The 18,192-nt window shown below is 43.8% G+C and overlaps 2 protein-coding genes across 4 annotated transcripts in view; both read right to left on the minus strand.

Moving 5' to 3' along the window:
* Window positions 1–18,192, minus strand: part of LOC127811638 (pentatricopeptide repeat-containing protein At3g12770) — a 99,412-nt gene that overhangs the window by 20,796 nt on the left and 60,424 nt on the right. The gene's annotated exons all lie outside the window — the stretch shown is intronic.
* On the minus strand, window positions 2,381–8,429 carry LOC127811937 (uncharacterized). The gene is made up of 2 exons (XM_052352185.1): window positions 8,133–8,429; window positions 2,381–2,497 (listed from the first exon to the last, which is right to left on the minus strand). Exons 1-2 carry the CDS (start codon window positions 8,427–8,429, stop codon window positions 2,381–2,383), a joined length of 414 nt encoding a protein of 137 aa, XP_052208145.1.

Here is an 18,192-nt window from a genome sequence, read left to right on the forward strand (position 1 = left end):
TAAGTGGCGAACCGATGAAACCTACCCCCCACGTACCACGTCTCGGGAAAAGTGGCGTACCACGTCCCTGTACCGCGTTCCACATACCAAGCGTTCCACGAACTAGGTAACTATGCTTAGGACCTTATCAGCCTCATACTCTTCCTCAACTGCAAGGATGCCATCACCATCACAATCCTTCTCTTCCAGTGCTAATACATCAACCTCCAGCAAATATGAATAGCAATCCCCACCGATATCCTTGTCCTATCTCTCTTCCTTGCCAAAGTCTTTTGTTACAATTGGCCGGTCCAACTCCAATTTTTCCTCAGATTCATGCTCGACATGATTTGCAGCCTTAGAAGCTCCTTCAATGAGTTGGTTGCTCTTAGTAGAACTGTTAGGCTGCAACTCTTGCTTCCTAAAAATGGCTTCCAAGGCGAGTTCTTGCAACCTTGCTTTCTCAACCGCCTCTTTCAAGATTGTAGGCATCATCATTTTGACCATTAACCTCAGTTTGTCCTTCAAACCACTAACAAATTTCGATACAAAATAGTGCTCCGTCAGAGCTGGCTGAGCACTCCACATTAGGGGCGTTAGCTCCTCAAATCTAACCTAATAATCTGTCACTGATCCCTCCTGCCTTAAATTGTTGAACTCCTCAATCACCTTAGTCAAGTTCTTCTTCTTCCCAAATTGGTCATGTAAATTTCTAGCAAGATTAGTCCCCTGGCCTTCCCTTCCCTAGGCATTGGGACATCATGGGGAGTAAGGGAAGATGAACTTCTTACTTGAATTTCCGGTTTCAAGGCCGGTAGTTCCTCTGTCTCTTGCAAGCCATAGGTCATAGGGAGGGTACCATGGTTGGGCATAACTGGATCAGCTACTACTCGGGGAGGAAAATACGGTGATAACCATAATTGATGTGGCAAATACAGCATGTTGAACATGTTGTTGATCTGTTGGTGCTGGAATTATGCTAATCTAATCTTGATCCTAGAATATTCTAGGATCAGTGTTTTATGTAAATAATATGTAAATATAGAAAGTTAATAACGGTAGATTGCTGTCATTTATTTCCTTCCTTCTTTGCTAATAATCCTCTCCTTAAAAGAGGATGTTGTACATATTCATTAGTATGAAATTAAGATATTTTCTGGTCTAATTTCTAAGTTGGTATCAGAGTACTAATTTAGAGATTGAATCACAGCTGTTCACTGTGAAACCCTAGACTGCCCATCAATCCCAGCTGTTGACCCAAGATCTGTTGGCCATTGTCGACCCAAGATCCGTTGGCCACCTCCGCCTCTCAATCGACTGTCATCCCTCTGCAGAAGTTGGAAGCTACATATTGTCGCCGACTAATGAAGACGAACAGTCGTCGGAGACAGCTGCTGGAACAACTGTCGTCGTCAACGAAGGCACCATAGACCTGCTTGCTGCTGTATCGGACTGTATTTCCGATCTTAGATCCATCGGCGCCATTCCCAAACACCGCCGACCGCATTCCCAGTCACCACCAATCGCTCGCGGTCTTTGTGCCGTGATTGTTGTTCGCCATCAGCCGCTGGCTGCCATCTCCTAGCGTCGCCACCTCCAGTGTCACTACAGCCACTTCTCTGATTGTTTTTTTGTCAACCAGTTTCTTCTTCCTGAGCCATGTCTGAAGTCACCTCGGGAACCTCTGCACCCTCTGCTGCTATTGTCCCAACCAAACTGCCAGCAACCCAGCCAACCCATTCTGTCCAAATCACTACTATCCGCTTAAATGGTGATAATTTTCTTCGCTAGTCTCAATCAGTCCGGATGTATATTTGTGGGCAAGGGAAAATTGGCTATCTTACCGAGGATAAGAAGGAACCTGCAGCGGATGACCCATCCCATTCCATTTGGGATGCTGAAAACTCCATGGTAATGACATGGCTGGTCAACTCCATGGATGAAGATATCAGCTCCAATTATATGTGCTATCCTACTGCAAAAGAATTGTGGGATAATGTAAATCAGATGTACTCTGACCTGGGAAACCAATCATAGGTTTTTGAATTGACTTTGAAATTGGGAGAGGTCCGACAAGGAGATGATTCAGTAACTAAGTACTTCCATTCTTTGAAGCGATTGTGGCAAGATCTTGATCTCTTCAATACATACGAGTGGAAATCTACAGATGATTGCAACCACCACAAGAAACTCATTGAAGATAGCCGTATTTACAAGTTCCTTGCTGGTCTTAATATCGAGTTCGATGAAGTGTGAGGACGAATCATTAGCTGGTCTCCCCTTCCTCCTATTGGTGATGTATTTGCTGAAGTTAGAAGAGAAGAAAGCCGAATGAGTGTCATGCTAGGAAAAAAGACCACTGGTGAGTCACTGAAAAATTCTACTTTAATTGCTAATGCTATTACCTACAAGGCTGCAAATTACTAGCGTAAAAGCGATGAGCGACCTCAGGTTTGGTGTGACCATTGCAACAAGTCACGCCATACTCGCGAGACTTGTTGGAAAATTCATGGCAAACCTGCCAATTGGAAAAACAGTAAGCAAGGAGACAAGAGCCACCGTGGGGTCCCTACTGCCAATGGGGTTGATACCGGTCCCTTCAACAAAGAGCAAATTGATCAACTTTTACAGCTGTTAAAATCCAATTCCTCATCTGGTATTCCTAGTGTTTCCTTGGCACACACAGGTAGAAAACCTAACGCCTTTTCTTGTCTTCATTTCTCTCCATGAGTTATAGATTCCAGAGCCTCCAATCATATAACTAGTTCTTCTCATTTCTTTAATACCTATACTCCTTGCTCTGGAAATGAAAAAATCAGAATCGCCGATGGTAGTTTTTCACCTATTGCAGGTAAAGGACTTATTAAACTGACTGAGAATATTAATCTCACTTCTGTCCTTCATGTTCCTAACTTAGCCTGCAATCTTTTGTCGGTTAGTAAACTGTGCAAAGATTCTAATTGTCGTGCTACTTTCTTTGACTCTCATTGTGAATTTCAGGACCAGAGTTTGGGGACCACGATTGGGCGTGCTAGGATGATTGAAAGCCTTTACTACTTTGATGATATCTCTGTCGGTAATAAAAAAGCTCAGGACTTTAGTAGTACTAGTTCAATTCTTGTTCCAGACACAATAATGCTATGGCATCTTAGACTAGGCCATCCTAGTTTTGCCTATTTGAAATGTTTATTTCCCGAATTGTTTAAAGGAATGGATTATTCACATTTTCAATGTGACAGTTGCATCTTGACAAAAAATCATTGTTCTACATATATGCCAAAACCCTACCAAACATCTAAACCTTTTTATATAATTCATAGTGATGTTTGGGGACCATTTAAAATTTCTACTTTCTCTGGCAAACGGTGGTATGTCACCTTTATTGATGATCATACACGTCTGTGTTGGATTTATTGGATGCACAAAAAATCTGAAGTAGAATACTTTTTCAAAAATTTTTACACTATGGTTGAAAATCAATTTCAAACCAAAATTGGTATTTTACAGTCTGATAATGGCACTAAGTATTTTAATGAGCACCTAGGTTTTTTTTTGAAAGAAAAAGGTATTTATCATACATCTACTTGTCGGAATACTCCTCAACAGAATGGTATTGCTGAACGTAAAAACAGGCATTTACTTGAAGTCGCACGTGCCATAATGTTTTCTATGCATATTCCAAAATATTTATGGGGTGAAGTTGTTTTGACGGCATCCTATTTGATAAACAGGATACTCACTAAAGTGTTAAAGTACAAAACACCTCTTGAGTGCCTGAAAGAAGTTTTTCCTAACACATGATTACATTCGGATCTTCCTATCAAAGTTTTTGGGTGTACTGTGTATGTTCATATCCCTAATCAATTTCGTTTCAAACTTGATCCTAGGGATGTCAAATGTGTTTTTTTGGGTTATGCCTCACATAAAAAAGGCTATAAGTGTAACACTCCACTTTTCTCTTACCGAGCGTGTCACTATACTGGGGCCCAAAATATACATAAATTATTTTTTTCTTTCTTTCTCGGTACATAACTTAAACCTTAAAGTATCAATTTTCAAACAAAACCTGATATGGTACATACCTGAATTCACCTTATATTATATCATAAAGAATCAGTACCATATATTACATCATATTCTCAATTATAAAATACATGGAGATTCCATAAACATTCTAACAAGACTAATCATCAATAAAGAATAAGCTAAAACATATCCGAATTAGCTCATTGAATCCATCGGCCACGCCATCACGTGCTGTCTGATCTCAACTTGCTCCTTGTCTAAGCTGCAAGTCTAAACTGGAATGTTGAATGTTCCAGGGGCATAACCCATTAGAAAATGAAACTTCTAGTGAGGGTCCAAAAACATATATATGAATGCATGATGCGATAATATGAACAACATTTTCCCTTAAGGTAACTTTCCAGGCCCACCAGGCCGACACGGAATCCTAGGCAAATCCCGAACCTCTGCAAGATAAGCCTAACGTTATTCTATCATTGCCCTAGGGGAATTACGGCTACACTCTGGGGGCGACATCCCATTCCCATGCACAAATATCAATATGACAATAATATCGTGCTATGCAAATATCACAACTTTCAATGGAATATGGCAAAATGAACATTGCATTCATAAATAGAATGCATATAAGCAATCATATCATAAATATGAGTTCTTGTGAGAAAACAACTCACCTTTTGCTAAAAGATCAAGACACCTTGAAAAGCATGCATCGCCTCGATGTGCGTGTCCAACCTCGATTTTCGTGCCAATTCTCAAAAGTTGCACCAATCACATCATCTCGATCACCTTAATCATAAAAATGATATTTAATCACTAAATATCTCAATATTCCATTTTCTTCCTATTTTCCTTCATTTTTCCTTCTAAAAATCTCAATAAATACCTTGGGACCATTTCCTCAAATCTATTTCCACAATAATTCATAATATCCAATGAACTTCAAGGGAAAAATACCGGACTTACTCGGATGGTGCGTTTTCACGCAAAACGAGGCTCCTTGATGCTAAAATCGAGACATCGAGAATTCGAACTTCAAAACTTTTTGCACGGACCCCTATAAAACATTTTTCTATTTTTTTACAACATTTTTCTGGATTTTTCGGCCTAGCCACGCGCCCGCACGCGTGGAGACCCCCACGTGACCGGCACACGCCGGTTGTCTTCTTCGGCCAACTTTTTCTAGCGACGGCCGATTGATCCACCAACCTCTTCTCCTTCCTCAGTCGATCAACATGGCACCTCTTGTACCTCGAAAGGAGCTTGGGAAGGCCGTTAACCGGCCAGTAGAACTCTCGGCCAAGGCGTCCGCCACCTTCTCCGGCGAGCCTTTGAAACCGCATCAAACTTCAACGAAAATGCTTGATTTTCTCTAGATATCATCTTTAGGCTATGGGCAATAAAAGCCCTATGGTTTGGAATGCCAATGCGTTCGATAAGGGGGTTGATTTGAAACGTCATTTTTTGTAAATTTTCGGCCACATGAACGCCTATTTATAGGCATTTTTGAGCATCCAAATTCCCTTGGCCGAGTAAACCATTGCCTTAGGAGTCTTCACCTCCCTTAGATCGGCCTAGAAGCAACCCTGGCCGACCAAATCATCACTTGCAGGTGCTCGATCGCGCGACCAGAAAGCTGGTCGGAAATTCTCCAAATTCGGCCACCCCGGTGGCTCTTGCCAAATCTTCCTTTACAAAAGTTGCTCCCCGACCATCGCTTGTAAGCACCCCCGCCCGGATATCCCAACCACCAGGTCTATCCGAACTAAAGCGCTTACATAAGGGAAGAGAAATAGACAGAAGACAAAAATATCCTGGCATGGATACATAAGAAATACAACAGCGGAAGCAAAATGAAAAACATGCACGCCCACAAGTACCCCGCTGGAATAGCGGTCACAGAGTATATAAAAATATACAGACACCTGTGCCAACAAATAAAAGATACAAGGAACAACCCGGCACAATAAAAAATGAGAGACAAAACTCCTAACAAAACATCAGAGACAACGGGGGCAAGCTAAATGTACACCTACCGACACGGCTGGCTGCTAAGTAGAACGATTCTTGCCCTCGGCCTTCGCTTTACCCTTACCTGGACTGATGGAAAGCAAGGTGAGTCGCAAGACTCAACAAGTTATAAGAAAAGGAAGGCTATATAGTAATTCGAGAAAATCACCCCAACACAATCTCGCACGTACACACAAGCCATGTGACGCAACAATACAATAGTGCAGCATAATAATAGCACACACCGGTCCTTAGGGCCCACATAAGACACCTGGCACCCAAGTCCCATACCAACCTGCCGCTGCCCTGAAAGGCAACATAGATCTCCAACAAACCTGTGCGCACTGTCTCGGGTCGGTACTCCCGTCACCCATATCCATGTCGGTAGTCCCGACACCCGAGCCATAGGCTCCCTCGGAACGGTACTCCCGTTCGAGAACTAAATACTACCAGTAATCATGCAATTCACATAACAATGCAATGACGTAGTGAGCATCAACGTAATACACTGGCAGCCATACATCCAGGCATCAGGCCGTGCTCCGCCCGTATAGTAAACCACACGCGATGCATATGCCCATGCTGGATGCATCATAACCAAGCTAGGATGTCCGTGACCAAGCATAACCAGATCATGAAAACCCCAACATCCAGCCCATACCCCTGTGCACACGAAAACATGCAACAAGAATAAAATGATACCAGTCATGCTATAATCACGTAACGGCAGAGCCAGTCAACAATGCTTGGCACCGATCAACGGTCAGTGGATAGGAGAGACCAGCCAACGGCCTAAGATAGACCGTACGACCGTCACTCCGTCACCGAACAGCCGATCCTTGTCCCCCACTGCCCAACCGCTCTAGCCTATAAACAACCAAAATCCATAATAATGCCCGAACAGCTAAGAACCTAGCCCCGAGTGAGTACGGCATCATTCCCATAGGCTTGGGGGTGGCACAAACCCCCGTAGGCAACCAACGAATAAAATCCTCGAGACCAGTTTAATAAATTAAATTTTAAAACAAATCGTTTAAAATTCCATAATTTATTAACAGCCGAAACAAACGAAGGGAGGTCAAATAAATTGACAACGAAAGGATTGACCAGGAGGGTATAAAGAACTTGCCTTTACGAAGATATCCTTAGGCTCGTTTTGGCCAAACGCGGTAAAAATTATACACACTGCAATATCCAAATTATTTGCCAAAATTAACAAATTTGGACTCTAAAGGAAATTCCAACTGTAGAGAATATTAATTACTAGCTCGTCTACATACCTGGTAATTTAAATCTTCAATTAAACTTGAATTACTCTGAATTTTCCACCAAATTTCTCCAAATTTCGGGCTCGCACACGCACTGATTTTTCTCCAAAATTGATGCTGTTTCAATTGCAAAAAGAACGCCTGATTTGGGCTTTAAATAGGGGCAAAAATGGGTGGAGGAGGCGCGGACACGTGGTAGCGCGCGGGCCAGCCACTGGAGGCCACTGCCTCAATCGAAACGACATCGTTTCAACGCCTAGTGGCTGAAATAAATCAGCCAAAATTCCAGCCTCGCGCGCCTGCCCACCCGCGGAATCAATCCCGCGTTCGCTGCCTGGCCACCTCGCGCGCGACCGCTCGCGCCCGCACGCCACCTTCAACATATATATGCCTTACGTTATATTTAAGGTGACTTTTCGGCCCTTTCTGGAATTCGCATCAGCACCCTCCAACTGCCATTATTCACACACACCCCCTATAATATTTACACTAACGCCCAAAACTACCAAAAATCACACAATTTAATTTATTTCAATTTTTTTCTAATTCCCAAAATATTCCAAAATAACATAATTAATTACCCTAATTTCTTATTTCCTTAAAATCACATAATTTATTTTTATTTATAATAACAAATTATTTTAATATTCCTTTTAAATGAAATTACCCCAATAATAAATAATTAAATTAAATTACAATTTACGAGTCGCTACAAATCCTCCCCCCCCTTAAAAGAATTTCGTCCCCGAAATTCGTACTTGGCTAGGTAAATAACTGAGGGTGAAGTCGCCTCATGTCTTTCTCTAGCTCCCAAGTAGCCTCCTCAGGGGTATGTCGCTGCCACTGGACCTTCATGTAGGAAATCGTACGGTTGCGGAACACTTTCTCTTTCCGATCCACAATACTAGTAGGCAACTCGATATACGACGCGTCCTCTTGCACCACGAACGAGTGATAATCAATAACATGCCCGGGATCTACCACATACTTGCGAAGCATAGAAACATCATGTATGTGGGCTAGCTGAGGGGGTAAAGCTAATCGGTAAGCCAACGATCCGACTCGCTCCAGTACCCCGAACGGTCCCATATAACGAGGACTCAACTTGCTAGATACTCCAAAGCGTCGAACACCCCTCATCGGCATGACTCGAAGGAACACGTGATCACCCACATCAAACTCCAAATCCGGGCGTCATCTATCCGCGTAACTCTTCTGACGGTCCTGAGCTGCCTTCATCCTAGCCCGAATCAACTGGATCTTCTCTGTCGTCTGCTCTACCAACTCCGGTCCAAGCAACGCTTGCTCCCCAATCTCAGTCCAGCAAAGCGGTGATTTACACGGTCGCCCGTACAACGCCTCAAATGGTGCCATCCCAATACTAGCCTGGAAGCTATTATTGTAGGCAAACTCCACAGGTACGGAACATGTCCTCCAAAGTCCGTATGGTTCGCTCCAACTACCTGTCGGTCTGAGGGTGGAAAGCTGTACTGAAAGTCAACTGGGTCCCCATAGCACTTTGTAACGCCTCCCAAAATCGTGAAGTGAACCGAGGGTCCCTATTTGACACAATACTGGCTGGCACTCCGTGCAGTCTCACCACCTCATCAATATATAACTTGGCCAGTCGATGAATGGGATAGTTCTTCTTGACAGGTAGGAAGTGCGCTGATTTAGTCAACCGGTCGATAATCACCCATATCGAATCGTATCCCCGGTTGGATCGTGGCAATCCTAAGACAAAATCCATAGCTATGCGCTCCCATTTCCACTCCGGCACAGATAAAGGTCGTAACAATCCCGCGGGCCTCTGGTGCTCAGCTTTAACTTGCTGGCACACCAAGCATCGTGATATAAACTCTGCTACGCTCCTCTTCATGCCGCTCCACCAATATTGACGCCGTAAGCCTTGATACATCTTCGTCGCTCCAGGATGAATAGTATAGGGAGAACGATGAGCCTCCTCTAGGATCCTCTGCCTGATATCACTGTCACTCGGCACACAAATCTGTCTACGGAACAATAGCAAGCCATCGTCCCTCTGGCTGTACCCCAATGGCCCAAATCTCTCCATATCAGCCATGATCTCGCCAAACTCCACATCCTGTCGCTGTCGATCGTGAATCTGACCCTCTAGATTTGAATGGATACTCATGGCAGCATAATAGAGTGTAGGATTGTCTGGTGCCACTGAGATAGTAAGGTCACTCATCTGCTCCAGTAAGAACCACTCTTGCACCATCATAGCTGCAACTGATGCTCCACGGCGACTCAATGCATCCGCTACCACATTAGCTTTACCTGAGTGATAGAGGATCTCACAGTCATAATCTTTAAGTAGCTCTAACTAACGGCGTTGTCTCATATTGAGTTCCATCTGTGAAAAGAGGTACTTAAGGCTCTTGTGATCCGTGGAAATCTAAACTCTCTCGCCATAAAGATAATGCCTCCAAATCTTCAAAGCAAATACTACAGCCGCTAACTCTAGATCATGGGTAGGGTAATTCTCTTCGTGCCTCTTCAACTGTCTGGATCCATAAGCATTCACTCGACCGTTCTGCATCAAAACGCACCCTAGCCCTGCATATGAGGCATCACTGTAAACAGTAAATAACTCACCACTCCTGGGTATTGTCGGTACTGGCGCCGAAGTCAAACGCCGCTTCAACTCCTGAAAGGATCTCTCACAAGACTCGTCCTAAATAAATCTGGCGCCCTTCCTTGTCAACTTCGTCATGGGTGATGCAAGCCGTGCAAAACCTTCTATGAATCGTCGATAATACCCGGCAAGGCCAAGAAAACTCCGAATCTCCGTCACTGTCATCGGTCTAGGCCAATCCATCACGACTCTGGTCTTCTCTGGATCTACTGAGATACCTTCACCTGAGACCACGTGTCCCAAGAATACAACTCGGGTCTGCCAAAACTCACATTTAGAAAACTTGGCATACAACTGCTCCTCTCTGAGTTTCTGCAGAACCATGCTCAGATGCACCTCGTGTATCTCAGGCTCGGTGAGTAGACTAGGATGTCGTCAGTAAAAACTATGACAAAGGAATCCAGATATTCCTTGAATACCTTGTTCATTAGATCCATAAATACTGCAGGTGCATTGGTCAGCCCAAATGACATGACCACAAACTCGTAATGGCCGTAACATGTACGAAATGCGGTCTTCGCAATATCCTCATCTTTGACCCGCACCTGGTGATAACTTGACCGCAAATCTATCTTGGAGAACATCGACGCACCACGCAACTGATCCAGTAAATCATCCACATGGGATACGGGGGTACTTATTCTTAACTGTTACTTGATTAAGCTATCGGTAGTCGATACATAATCGCATAGACCCGTCCTTCTTACGCACAAATAATACTGGGGGCCCCCATGGTGATGTGCTCGGTCGAATAAAACCTCTCTCTAAAAGATCTTGCAACTGCACCTTGAGTTCTTTCAATTCATTAACAGCCATACGGTAAGGAGCCTTGGAAATGGGCTGCGTACCTGGTATCAGATCGACTGCAAAATCAATCTCCCGGTGCGGTGGTAGTCCCTGCAACTCATTTGGGAACACATTCGGAAAGTCTTGCACCATAGGATAGGCAGCCAACTCTTTCTTCTCCCCAGCTATCACGGTCACAAATGCAAAATAGGCTTCACACCCACGTCGTATAAGCCTCTCGGCGTGCATAACTGATATCATCGGCGTAGTCACCACTGGCTTCACACCCCGGTATGTAACAACTGATCTCCCCAGGCATTCAAATGAAATCACCTTCCGACGACAATCAACTCGAGCATAGTGCCGTGAAAGCCAATCCATACCCAACAATAAGTCAAAATCCTGGATCGCCAAAATAACGAGATCCCCTAAAAATACCTGGTCATGAATCCCTATCTCGCAATCCCTGACCATCTCATTCCCCAACAAGACCGTCCCTCCCGGTGTCGAAACAGACAAATCATATGGCAAGGGGTTACACGGGATCGAGATCTTATGCAACAGATGGGGTGCTATGAAAGAGTGGGTAGAACCTGTATCAAATAAGGCACGTACGTCGTGACTATGGAAAGAAAGTATACCTTGTACTGTGTCACTGCCCTCAGCTGCCTCGGCCGCTGTCACCGCAAATGCCTTCCCCTGCATCTGTACTCTCTCTGTAGGCCCTGGGCGCTGTGCTGTTGGTAGGGGTAATGGTGCTCCTGGACCTTGTGCCCCAGGTGTAGACTGTCTTTGAGCTGGTCTGGGCTCTCCAGTCCGTAGCCCTCCAATCTGTGCTGGCTTGGTACACACGTTCGCTCGATGGCCTCTCTGTCCACAGGGAAAGCAAATGATATCCTGCCCTGTGGCCGGTGTAGCTGGTGGGGCCGGTGTAGCCGGTTTAGGCCCCTGTGGATAGTCTCTCTTTAAATGTCCCGGCTGACCACAGCAATAACACACGTCCCGACGTACATACCGGCACTGCCCCTGGTGTCTCTGCCCGCACTGCCGGCACTGTGGAAGCCCTGAACTCTTATTGTCCGCATCCCATTTTCTCTTCTTACTGCTACTCCCTGTACCTTTCATGACTAACTGGTCCGATCGAGCCTCCAATCGGTCCCGCTCAACCGCATAGGCCCGCTGAACAACTGAAGGAAAGTCGGGTGCCTCGATACCAGCCATGGCGTGGCGAATCTCTGGTCGCAACTCCCTCTGAAACTTGTTGACTCTGCAAGACTCAGGGGTCACTAACTTTGGAGCATAACGAGATAACGCCACAAAATCAGTCTCATACTGTGTAACTATCTTGCTCCCCTGCTGTAAGTCAATAAACTCGAACACCTTTTGCTCTCTAACCCAAGTTGGTACATAAGTCTCATTGAACGCCGAGACAAACTGTGCCCATGTCGGGCCCTCATCACCATATCGTGTCTGGTGGTCTCCCACCATCGCTCGGCGTCACCTCGCAACAGAAAGGTCTCCAGTCGAACCCTATGGGCCTCTGCACAGCCTATAGATCGCAAATGCTTCTCCACTGCCAATAGCCAATCCTTGGCCTCTGTCGCGTCGGCGCCTCCACTAAACTCTGGTGGACGTAGGGCCATAAAATCTTTAAGCAATGCAGCACCAGAACTATCCCTTGCCCCTGGCGTACCTGAGTGCGACGCTTGGGCCGTAGTGGTCCTACCATCATGACTGCGCTCCTGACGTAACTGTGATGCTGCCAGTACATCCACAGCTCGTAGGATACCTGCCAATGTCACCTGCATGTCCGGAGGCCCTGGCTGTGTCTCATCTCCTGCACCTGTCGCCTGTACCTCAGGAGTAGGAACAAGATGCCCTCTACCTCTCGCCGGCGGTCTACCACGACCTCGTCCACGACGTGCGTCCATGAGTCCTACATAACCAAGATTAATTAGAATGCATTTCGAAATGACAGACACGACCTAACACTCTAACTCTACCTAACAGCCTTGGTGTATAGTTACTTGTCCCCCAAATTGACTCAATGACGCTATGATACCAACATTGTAAGCATCCCCGCCCGGATATCCCAACCACCCGGTTTATCCGAACGAAAGCGCTTACATAAGGGAAGAGAAATAGACACAAGACAAAAATATCCTGGCATGCATACATAAGAAATACAACAGCGGAAGCAAAACAAAAAACATGCATGCCCACAAGTACCCCGCTGGAATAGCGGTCACGGAGTATATAAAAATATACAGACACCTGTGCCAACAAATAAAAGATACAAGGAACAACCCGACACAGTAAAAAATGAGAGACAGAACTCCTAACAAAACATCAGAGACAACGGGGGCAAGCTAAATGTACACCTACTGATACGGCTGGCTGCTAAGTGGAACGATCCTCGCCCTCGGCCTTCGCTTTACCCTTACTTGGAATGATGAAAAGCAAGGTGAGTCGCAAGACTCAGCAAGTTATAAGAAAAGGAAGGCTATACAGTAATTCGAGGAAATCACCCCAACACAATCTCGCACGTACACACAAACCATGTGACGCAACAATATAATAGTGCAGCATAATAATAGCACATACCGGTCCTTGGGGCCCACATAAGACACCTGGCACCCAAGTCCCATACCAACCTGCCGCTGCCCTGAAAGGCAACATAGATCTCCAACAAACCTGTGCGCACTGTCCCAGGTCGGTACTCTCGTCACCCGTATCCATGTCAGTAGCCTCGACACCCGAGCCATAGGCTCCCTCGAAACGGTACTCCCATCCGAGAACTAAATACTACCAGTAACCATGCAATTCACATAACAATGCAATGGCGTAGTGAGCATCAACGTAATACACTGGCGCCCATACATCCAGGCATCAGGCCATGCTCTGCCCGTATAGTAAACCACACGCGATGCATATGCCCGTACTGGATGCATCATAACCAAGCTAGGATGTCCGTGACCAAGCATAACCAGATCATGAAAACCCCAACATGCAGCCCGTACCCATGTGCACACCAAAACATGCAACAAGAATAAAATGATACCAGTCATGCTATAATCACGTAACGGCAGAGCCAGTCAACAGTGCTTGGCACCGGTCAACGGTCAGTGGATAGGAGAGACCAGCCGATGGCCTAAGATAGACCGTACGACCGTCACTCCGTCACCGAACAACCGATCCTTGCTCGCACTGCCCAACCGCTCTAGCCTATAAACAACCAAAATCCATAATAATGCTCGAATAGCTAAGAACCTAGCCCCAAGTGAGTACGGCATCATTTCCATAGGCTTGGAGGTGGCACAAACCCCTGTAGGCAACCAATGAATAAAATCCTCGAGACCAGTTTAATAAATTAAATTTTAAAACAAACTGTTTAAAATTTCATAATTTATTAACAGCTAAAACAAACGAAGGGAGGTCAAATAAATTGACAACGAAAGGATCGACGAAAAGGGTATAAAGAACTTGCCTTTACGAAGATATCTTTAGGCTCGTTTTGGCCAAACATGGTAAAAATTATACACACTGCAATATCCAAATTATTTGCCAAAATTAACAAATTTGGACTCTAAAGGAAATTCCGACCGTAGAGAATATTAATTACTAGCTTGTCTACATACCTGGCAATTTAAATCTTCAATTAAACTTGAATTACTCTGAATTTTCCACCAAATTTCTCCAAATTTCGGGCTCGCGCACGCACTGATTTTTCTCCAAAATTGATGCTGTTTCAATTGCAAAAAGAACGCCCGATTTGGGCTTTAAATAGGGGAAAAAATGGGCAAAAGAGGCGCAGCCATGTGGCAGCGCGCGGGCCAGCCACTGAAGGCCACCGCCTCAATCGAAACGACATCGTTTCGACGCCTAGTGGCTGAAATAAATCAGCCAAAATTCTAGCCTCGCGCGCCTACCCACCCGCGGAATCGATCCCGCGTCCGCTGCCTAGCCACCTCGCGCTCGACCGCTCACGCCTGCACGCCACCTTCAACATATATATGCCTTACGTTATATTTAAGGTGACTTTTCAGCCCTTTCTGGAATTCGCATCAACACCCTCCAACTTCCATTATTCACACACACACACCCTATGATATTTACACTAACGCCCAAAACTATCAAAAATCACACAATTTAATTTATTTCAATTTTTTTCTAATTCCCAAAATATTCCAAAATAAAATAATTAATTACCCTAATTTCTTATTTCCTTAAAATCACATAATTTATTTTTATTTATAATAACAAATTATTTTAATATTCCTTTTAAATTAAATTACCCCAATAATGAATAATTAAATTAAATCGCAATTTACGGGTCGCTACATCGCTCATGCAGCCCTGGTGCTCCAGATGGTCGTTCGGCGACTTTCAGTGGGTTGATCGAATCCTAGGGCCAAACTTTGCTGATTTTGCGCTTTGGGCCCTCCAAGTTTTGGGTTTCTCACTTTGTCCCATTTCTACTTAACCCCTCAACATTTCATAATTGCCTTTAAGGCCCTCATGTCCTAAAACATCCATTTGACCCCTGAAGATTCCGAAAAAACATTGTTTTGGCCTCCTTCTGGCAATTTTAGAAAACTGCACTTAGGCCCGAATCTTCGTTTTGGTCCTAAACCTCTTCGTTTCTTCTTGAAACCACTGAAGGGTTGTTCCTTATGAAAAATCGAAGCCTCTTCAAGCTTCCGTTGACTTCCCGAAAGTTGTCTATAAAAATTCGGTATTGCAGCCTAATTGGCAGCTGCATTTTAGCTGTACCAAAAACTATTCTCGATCTCATTTCTTTCTATGCTATAAATCATGCCTCAAAATACTTATCACGGCCATATCATTTTCTTTTGGCATCTCGGCTCCAGGGCACTCCCTGCAGTCGATTCGGTCAATTTTTCGGCCTATTTAGATACGAATGTTCCCTGAAATTCGTTTTTCTAATAAAACACTTATTTTCAAATAATCCAAATTTCTTGGGTATTACAATAAGTGTTATGATCCTCTCACAAACAAAATCCATATCAGTATGGATGTTTCATTTTTTGCAAAACCTTATTTTACCCAAAATTCTCTTCAGGGGGAGACACATGAAGTTAAAGAAAATTTTTGGATGTTTCTGTCCCACTTCCAAATGCAATATGTCCCACTCAAGAACCACATGTTTCTGATAATGGTCACTTAGGAGATTCTGGTTCTTTGGTGCCAAGTAAAGGAGTTTCTCGTGCAGGGGGAGAAGTAATACAAACCGATTATCACGATCTAAATTCTGAGTTTCAGGTTTATACTAGGTAGAGATCTCATCAAAGGAACAAAGACCTGAATGTCAGCTCTACACAAAACCAGTCTGAAAACCCGAGCAATGGCACTGTAAGTTCAAGAAGTCCCATTTCAACGTCTAATTTACTCCCTTCAATTGTACCCAATAGTTCCCCAGTTGATTCTTCAACTATTATCAATTATTCTCCTACTATTCCTGATCTTGATGTTCCTATAGCAATTAGGAAAGGTGTCAGAAATTGCACTAAACATCCTATTGCTAAATATATCTCTTACTACAGATTATCAAAAACTCATAAAGCTTTTACATATAGGATTTCACACTTGTTTGTTCCAAGGAATATACAGGAAGCTTTGAATGATCCGAATTGGAAATTAGCAGTCATAGAAGAGATGAATGCTCTAAGGCGAAGTGGCACTTGGGAGATAGTTTGCTTGCCCAAAGGCAAGAAAATAGTAGGGTGTAAATGGGTGTTTACAATAAAGTGTAAGGCTGATGGGAACATTGATAGGTACAAAGCCAGATTGGTGGCTAAAGTTTTCACCTAGACTTATGGGATTGATTATCAGGAGACCTTTGCTCATGTTGTTAAAATAAACTCTATCAGAGTCCTGTTGTCTCTTGCCGTAAATTCAGATTGGCCTCTACACCAGCTTGATGTCAAAAATGCGTTTCTTAATGGTGATCTTGTAGAGGAGGTTTTCATGAGTTTGCCTCCGGGATTCGAAAAGAAATTTGGGAGTGACAAAGTATGCAGACTGAAGAAATCCTTGTACAGTCTCAAACAGTCACCGAGAGCATGGTTTGAACGCTTTGGAAAGGCAGTTACCAGTTATGGCTTTTTTCAAAGTCAGGCAGATCACACTATATTTTATAAACACTCAAAAGATGGTAAAGTTGCAATTTTGATTGTTTATGTTGACGACATTATTTTAACTAGTGATAATGAGACAGAATTAGCAACCCTCAAGAAGAAACTTGCAAAGGAGTTCCAAATTAAGGACTTGGGCATTCTAAAATACTTTCTTGGAATGGAGTTTGCAAGATTCAAATAAGGTATTTTCGTCAATTAGAGAAAATATGTACTTGATCTTCTTGCAGAAATAGGTTTACTCAATTGCAGGGTGTCAGAGACTCCCATTGAGCCTAATGTGAAATTACAGGCTGCCAAAGCTGAAGAAGTGAAGAACAGGGAACAATATCAAAGACTTGTGGGTAGGTTAATCTACTTATCTCATACGCGGCCCGATATTGCTTTTGCAGTTAGTATGGCAAGCCAGTTTATGCAGAGCATTTCGAGGTGGTCTACAGAATCCTAAGATATCTTAAAGGGACACCCAGCAAAGGATTAATGTTTAAGAAACATGGTCACCTGCAAATTGAGATCTACACTGATGCAGATTGGGCAGGAAGTATTAACGATAGGAGATCTACTTCGGGCTACTGTTCTTTTGTTAGGGGAAACCTAGTCACTTGGTGAAGCAAAAAACAAAATGTGGTGGCTAGAAGTAGTGCAGAAGCAAAGTTTAGAGTTGTTGCCCATGGAATTTGTGAGGGAATGTGGATCAAATGAATACTTGAAGAGCTGATGTTTTCTCATTCAGTACCCATAAAAGTCTATTGTGACAACAAGGCTGCCATCTCTATAGCTCCTAATCCAGTATTGCATGACCGTACGAAACATATAGAGGTGGACAAACATTTCATCAAGGAGAAGATCGATGCTGGAATAATATGCATGCCATACCTTCCAACCACCAAACAAATTGCTGATATTCTAACTAAGGGTCTACACAAGAAGCAGTTTGATAAACTTATTGGCAAGCTGGCTATGGAAGACATCTACAAAACCAGCTTGAGGGGGAGTGCTGGAATTATGCTAATCTAATCTTGATCCTAGAATATTCTAGGATCAGTGTTTTATGTAAATAATATGTAAATATAGAAAGTTAATAATGGTAGGTTGCTGTCATTTATTTCCTTCCTTCTTTGCTAATAATCCTCTCCTTAAAAGAGGATGTTGTACACATTCATTAGTATGAAATTAAGACATTTTCTGGTCTAATTTCTAAGTGTTGGCCATGTTGCTCCCTCGTTTTTCGATGCCTCTCCCAACTTCTCTGCATTCCTTCTTGAGAGGCAGCTACATCCTCCCGTATGTTTTCTCTTATGGTCGCAAT

This window comes from Diospyros lotus, chromosome 1 (assembly GCF_014633365.1).
Source record: "Diospyros lotus cultivar Yz01 chromosome 1, ASM1463336v1, whole genome shotgun sequence".
Lineage (NCBI taxonomy): Eukaryota > Viridiplantae > Streptophyta > Magnoliopsida > Ericales > Ebenaceae > Diospyros > Diospyros lotus.

What these genes read in the sequence shown, in the direction of transcription:
- LOC127811937 (XM_052352185.1), bottom strand. Translation starts at nt 8,429, where the DNA reads ATGCCGATGAGGGGTGTTCGACGCTTTGGAGTATCTAGCAAGTTGAGT. An exon ending in GTACGATTTCCTACATGAAG is followed by an intron (nt 2,498 to 8,132) that starts GTCCAGTGGCAG and finishes TCCAATTGGCAG; the next exon opens with GTTTGCCATGAATTTTCCAA.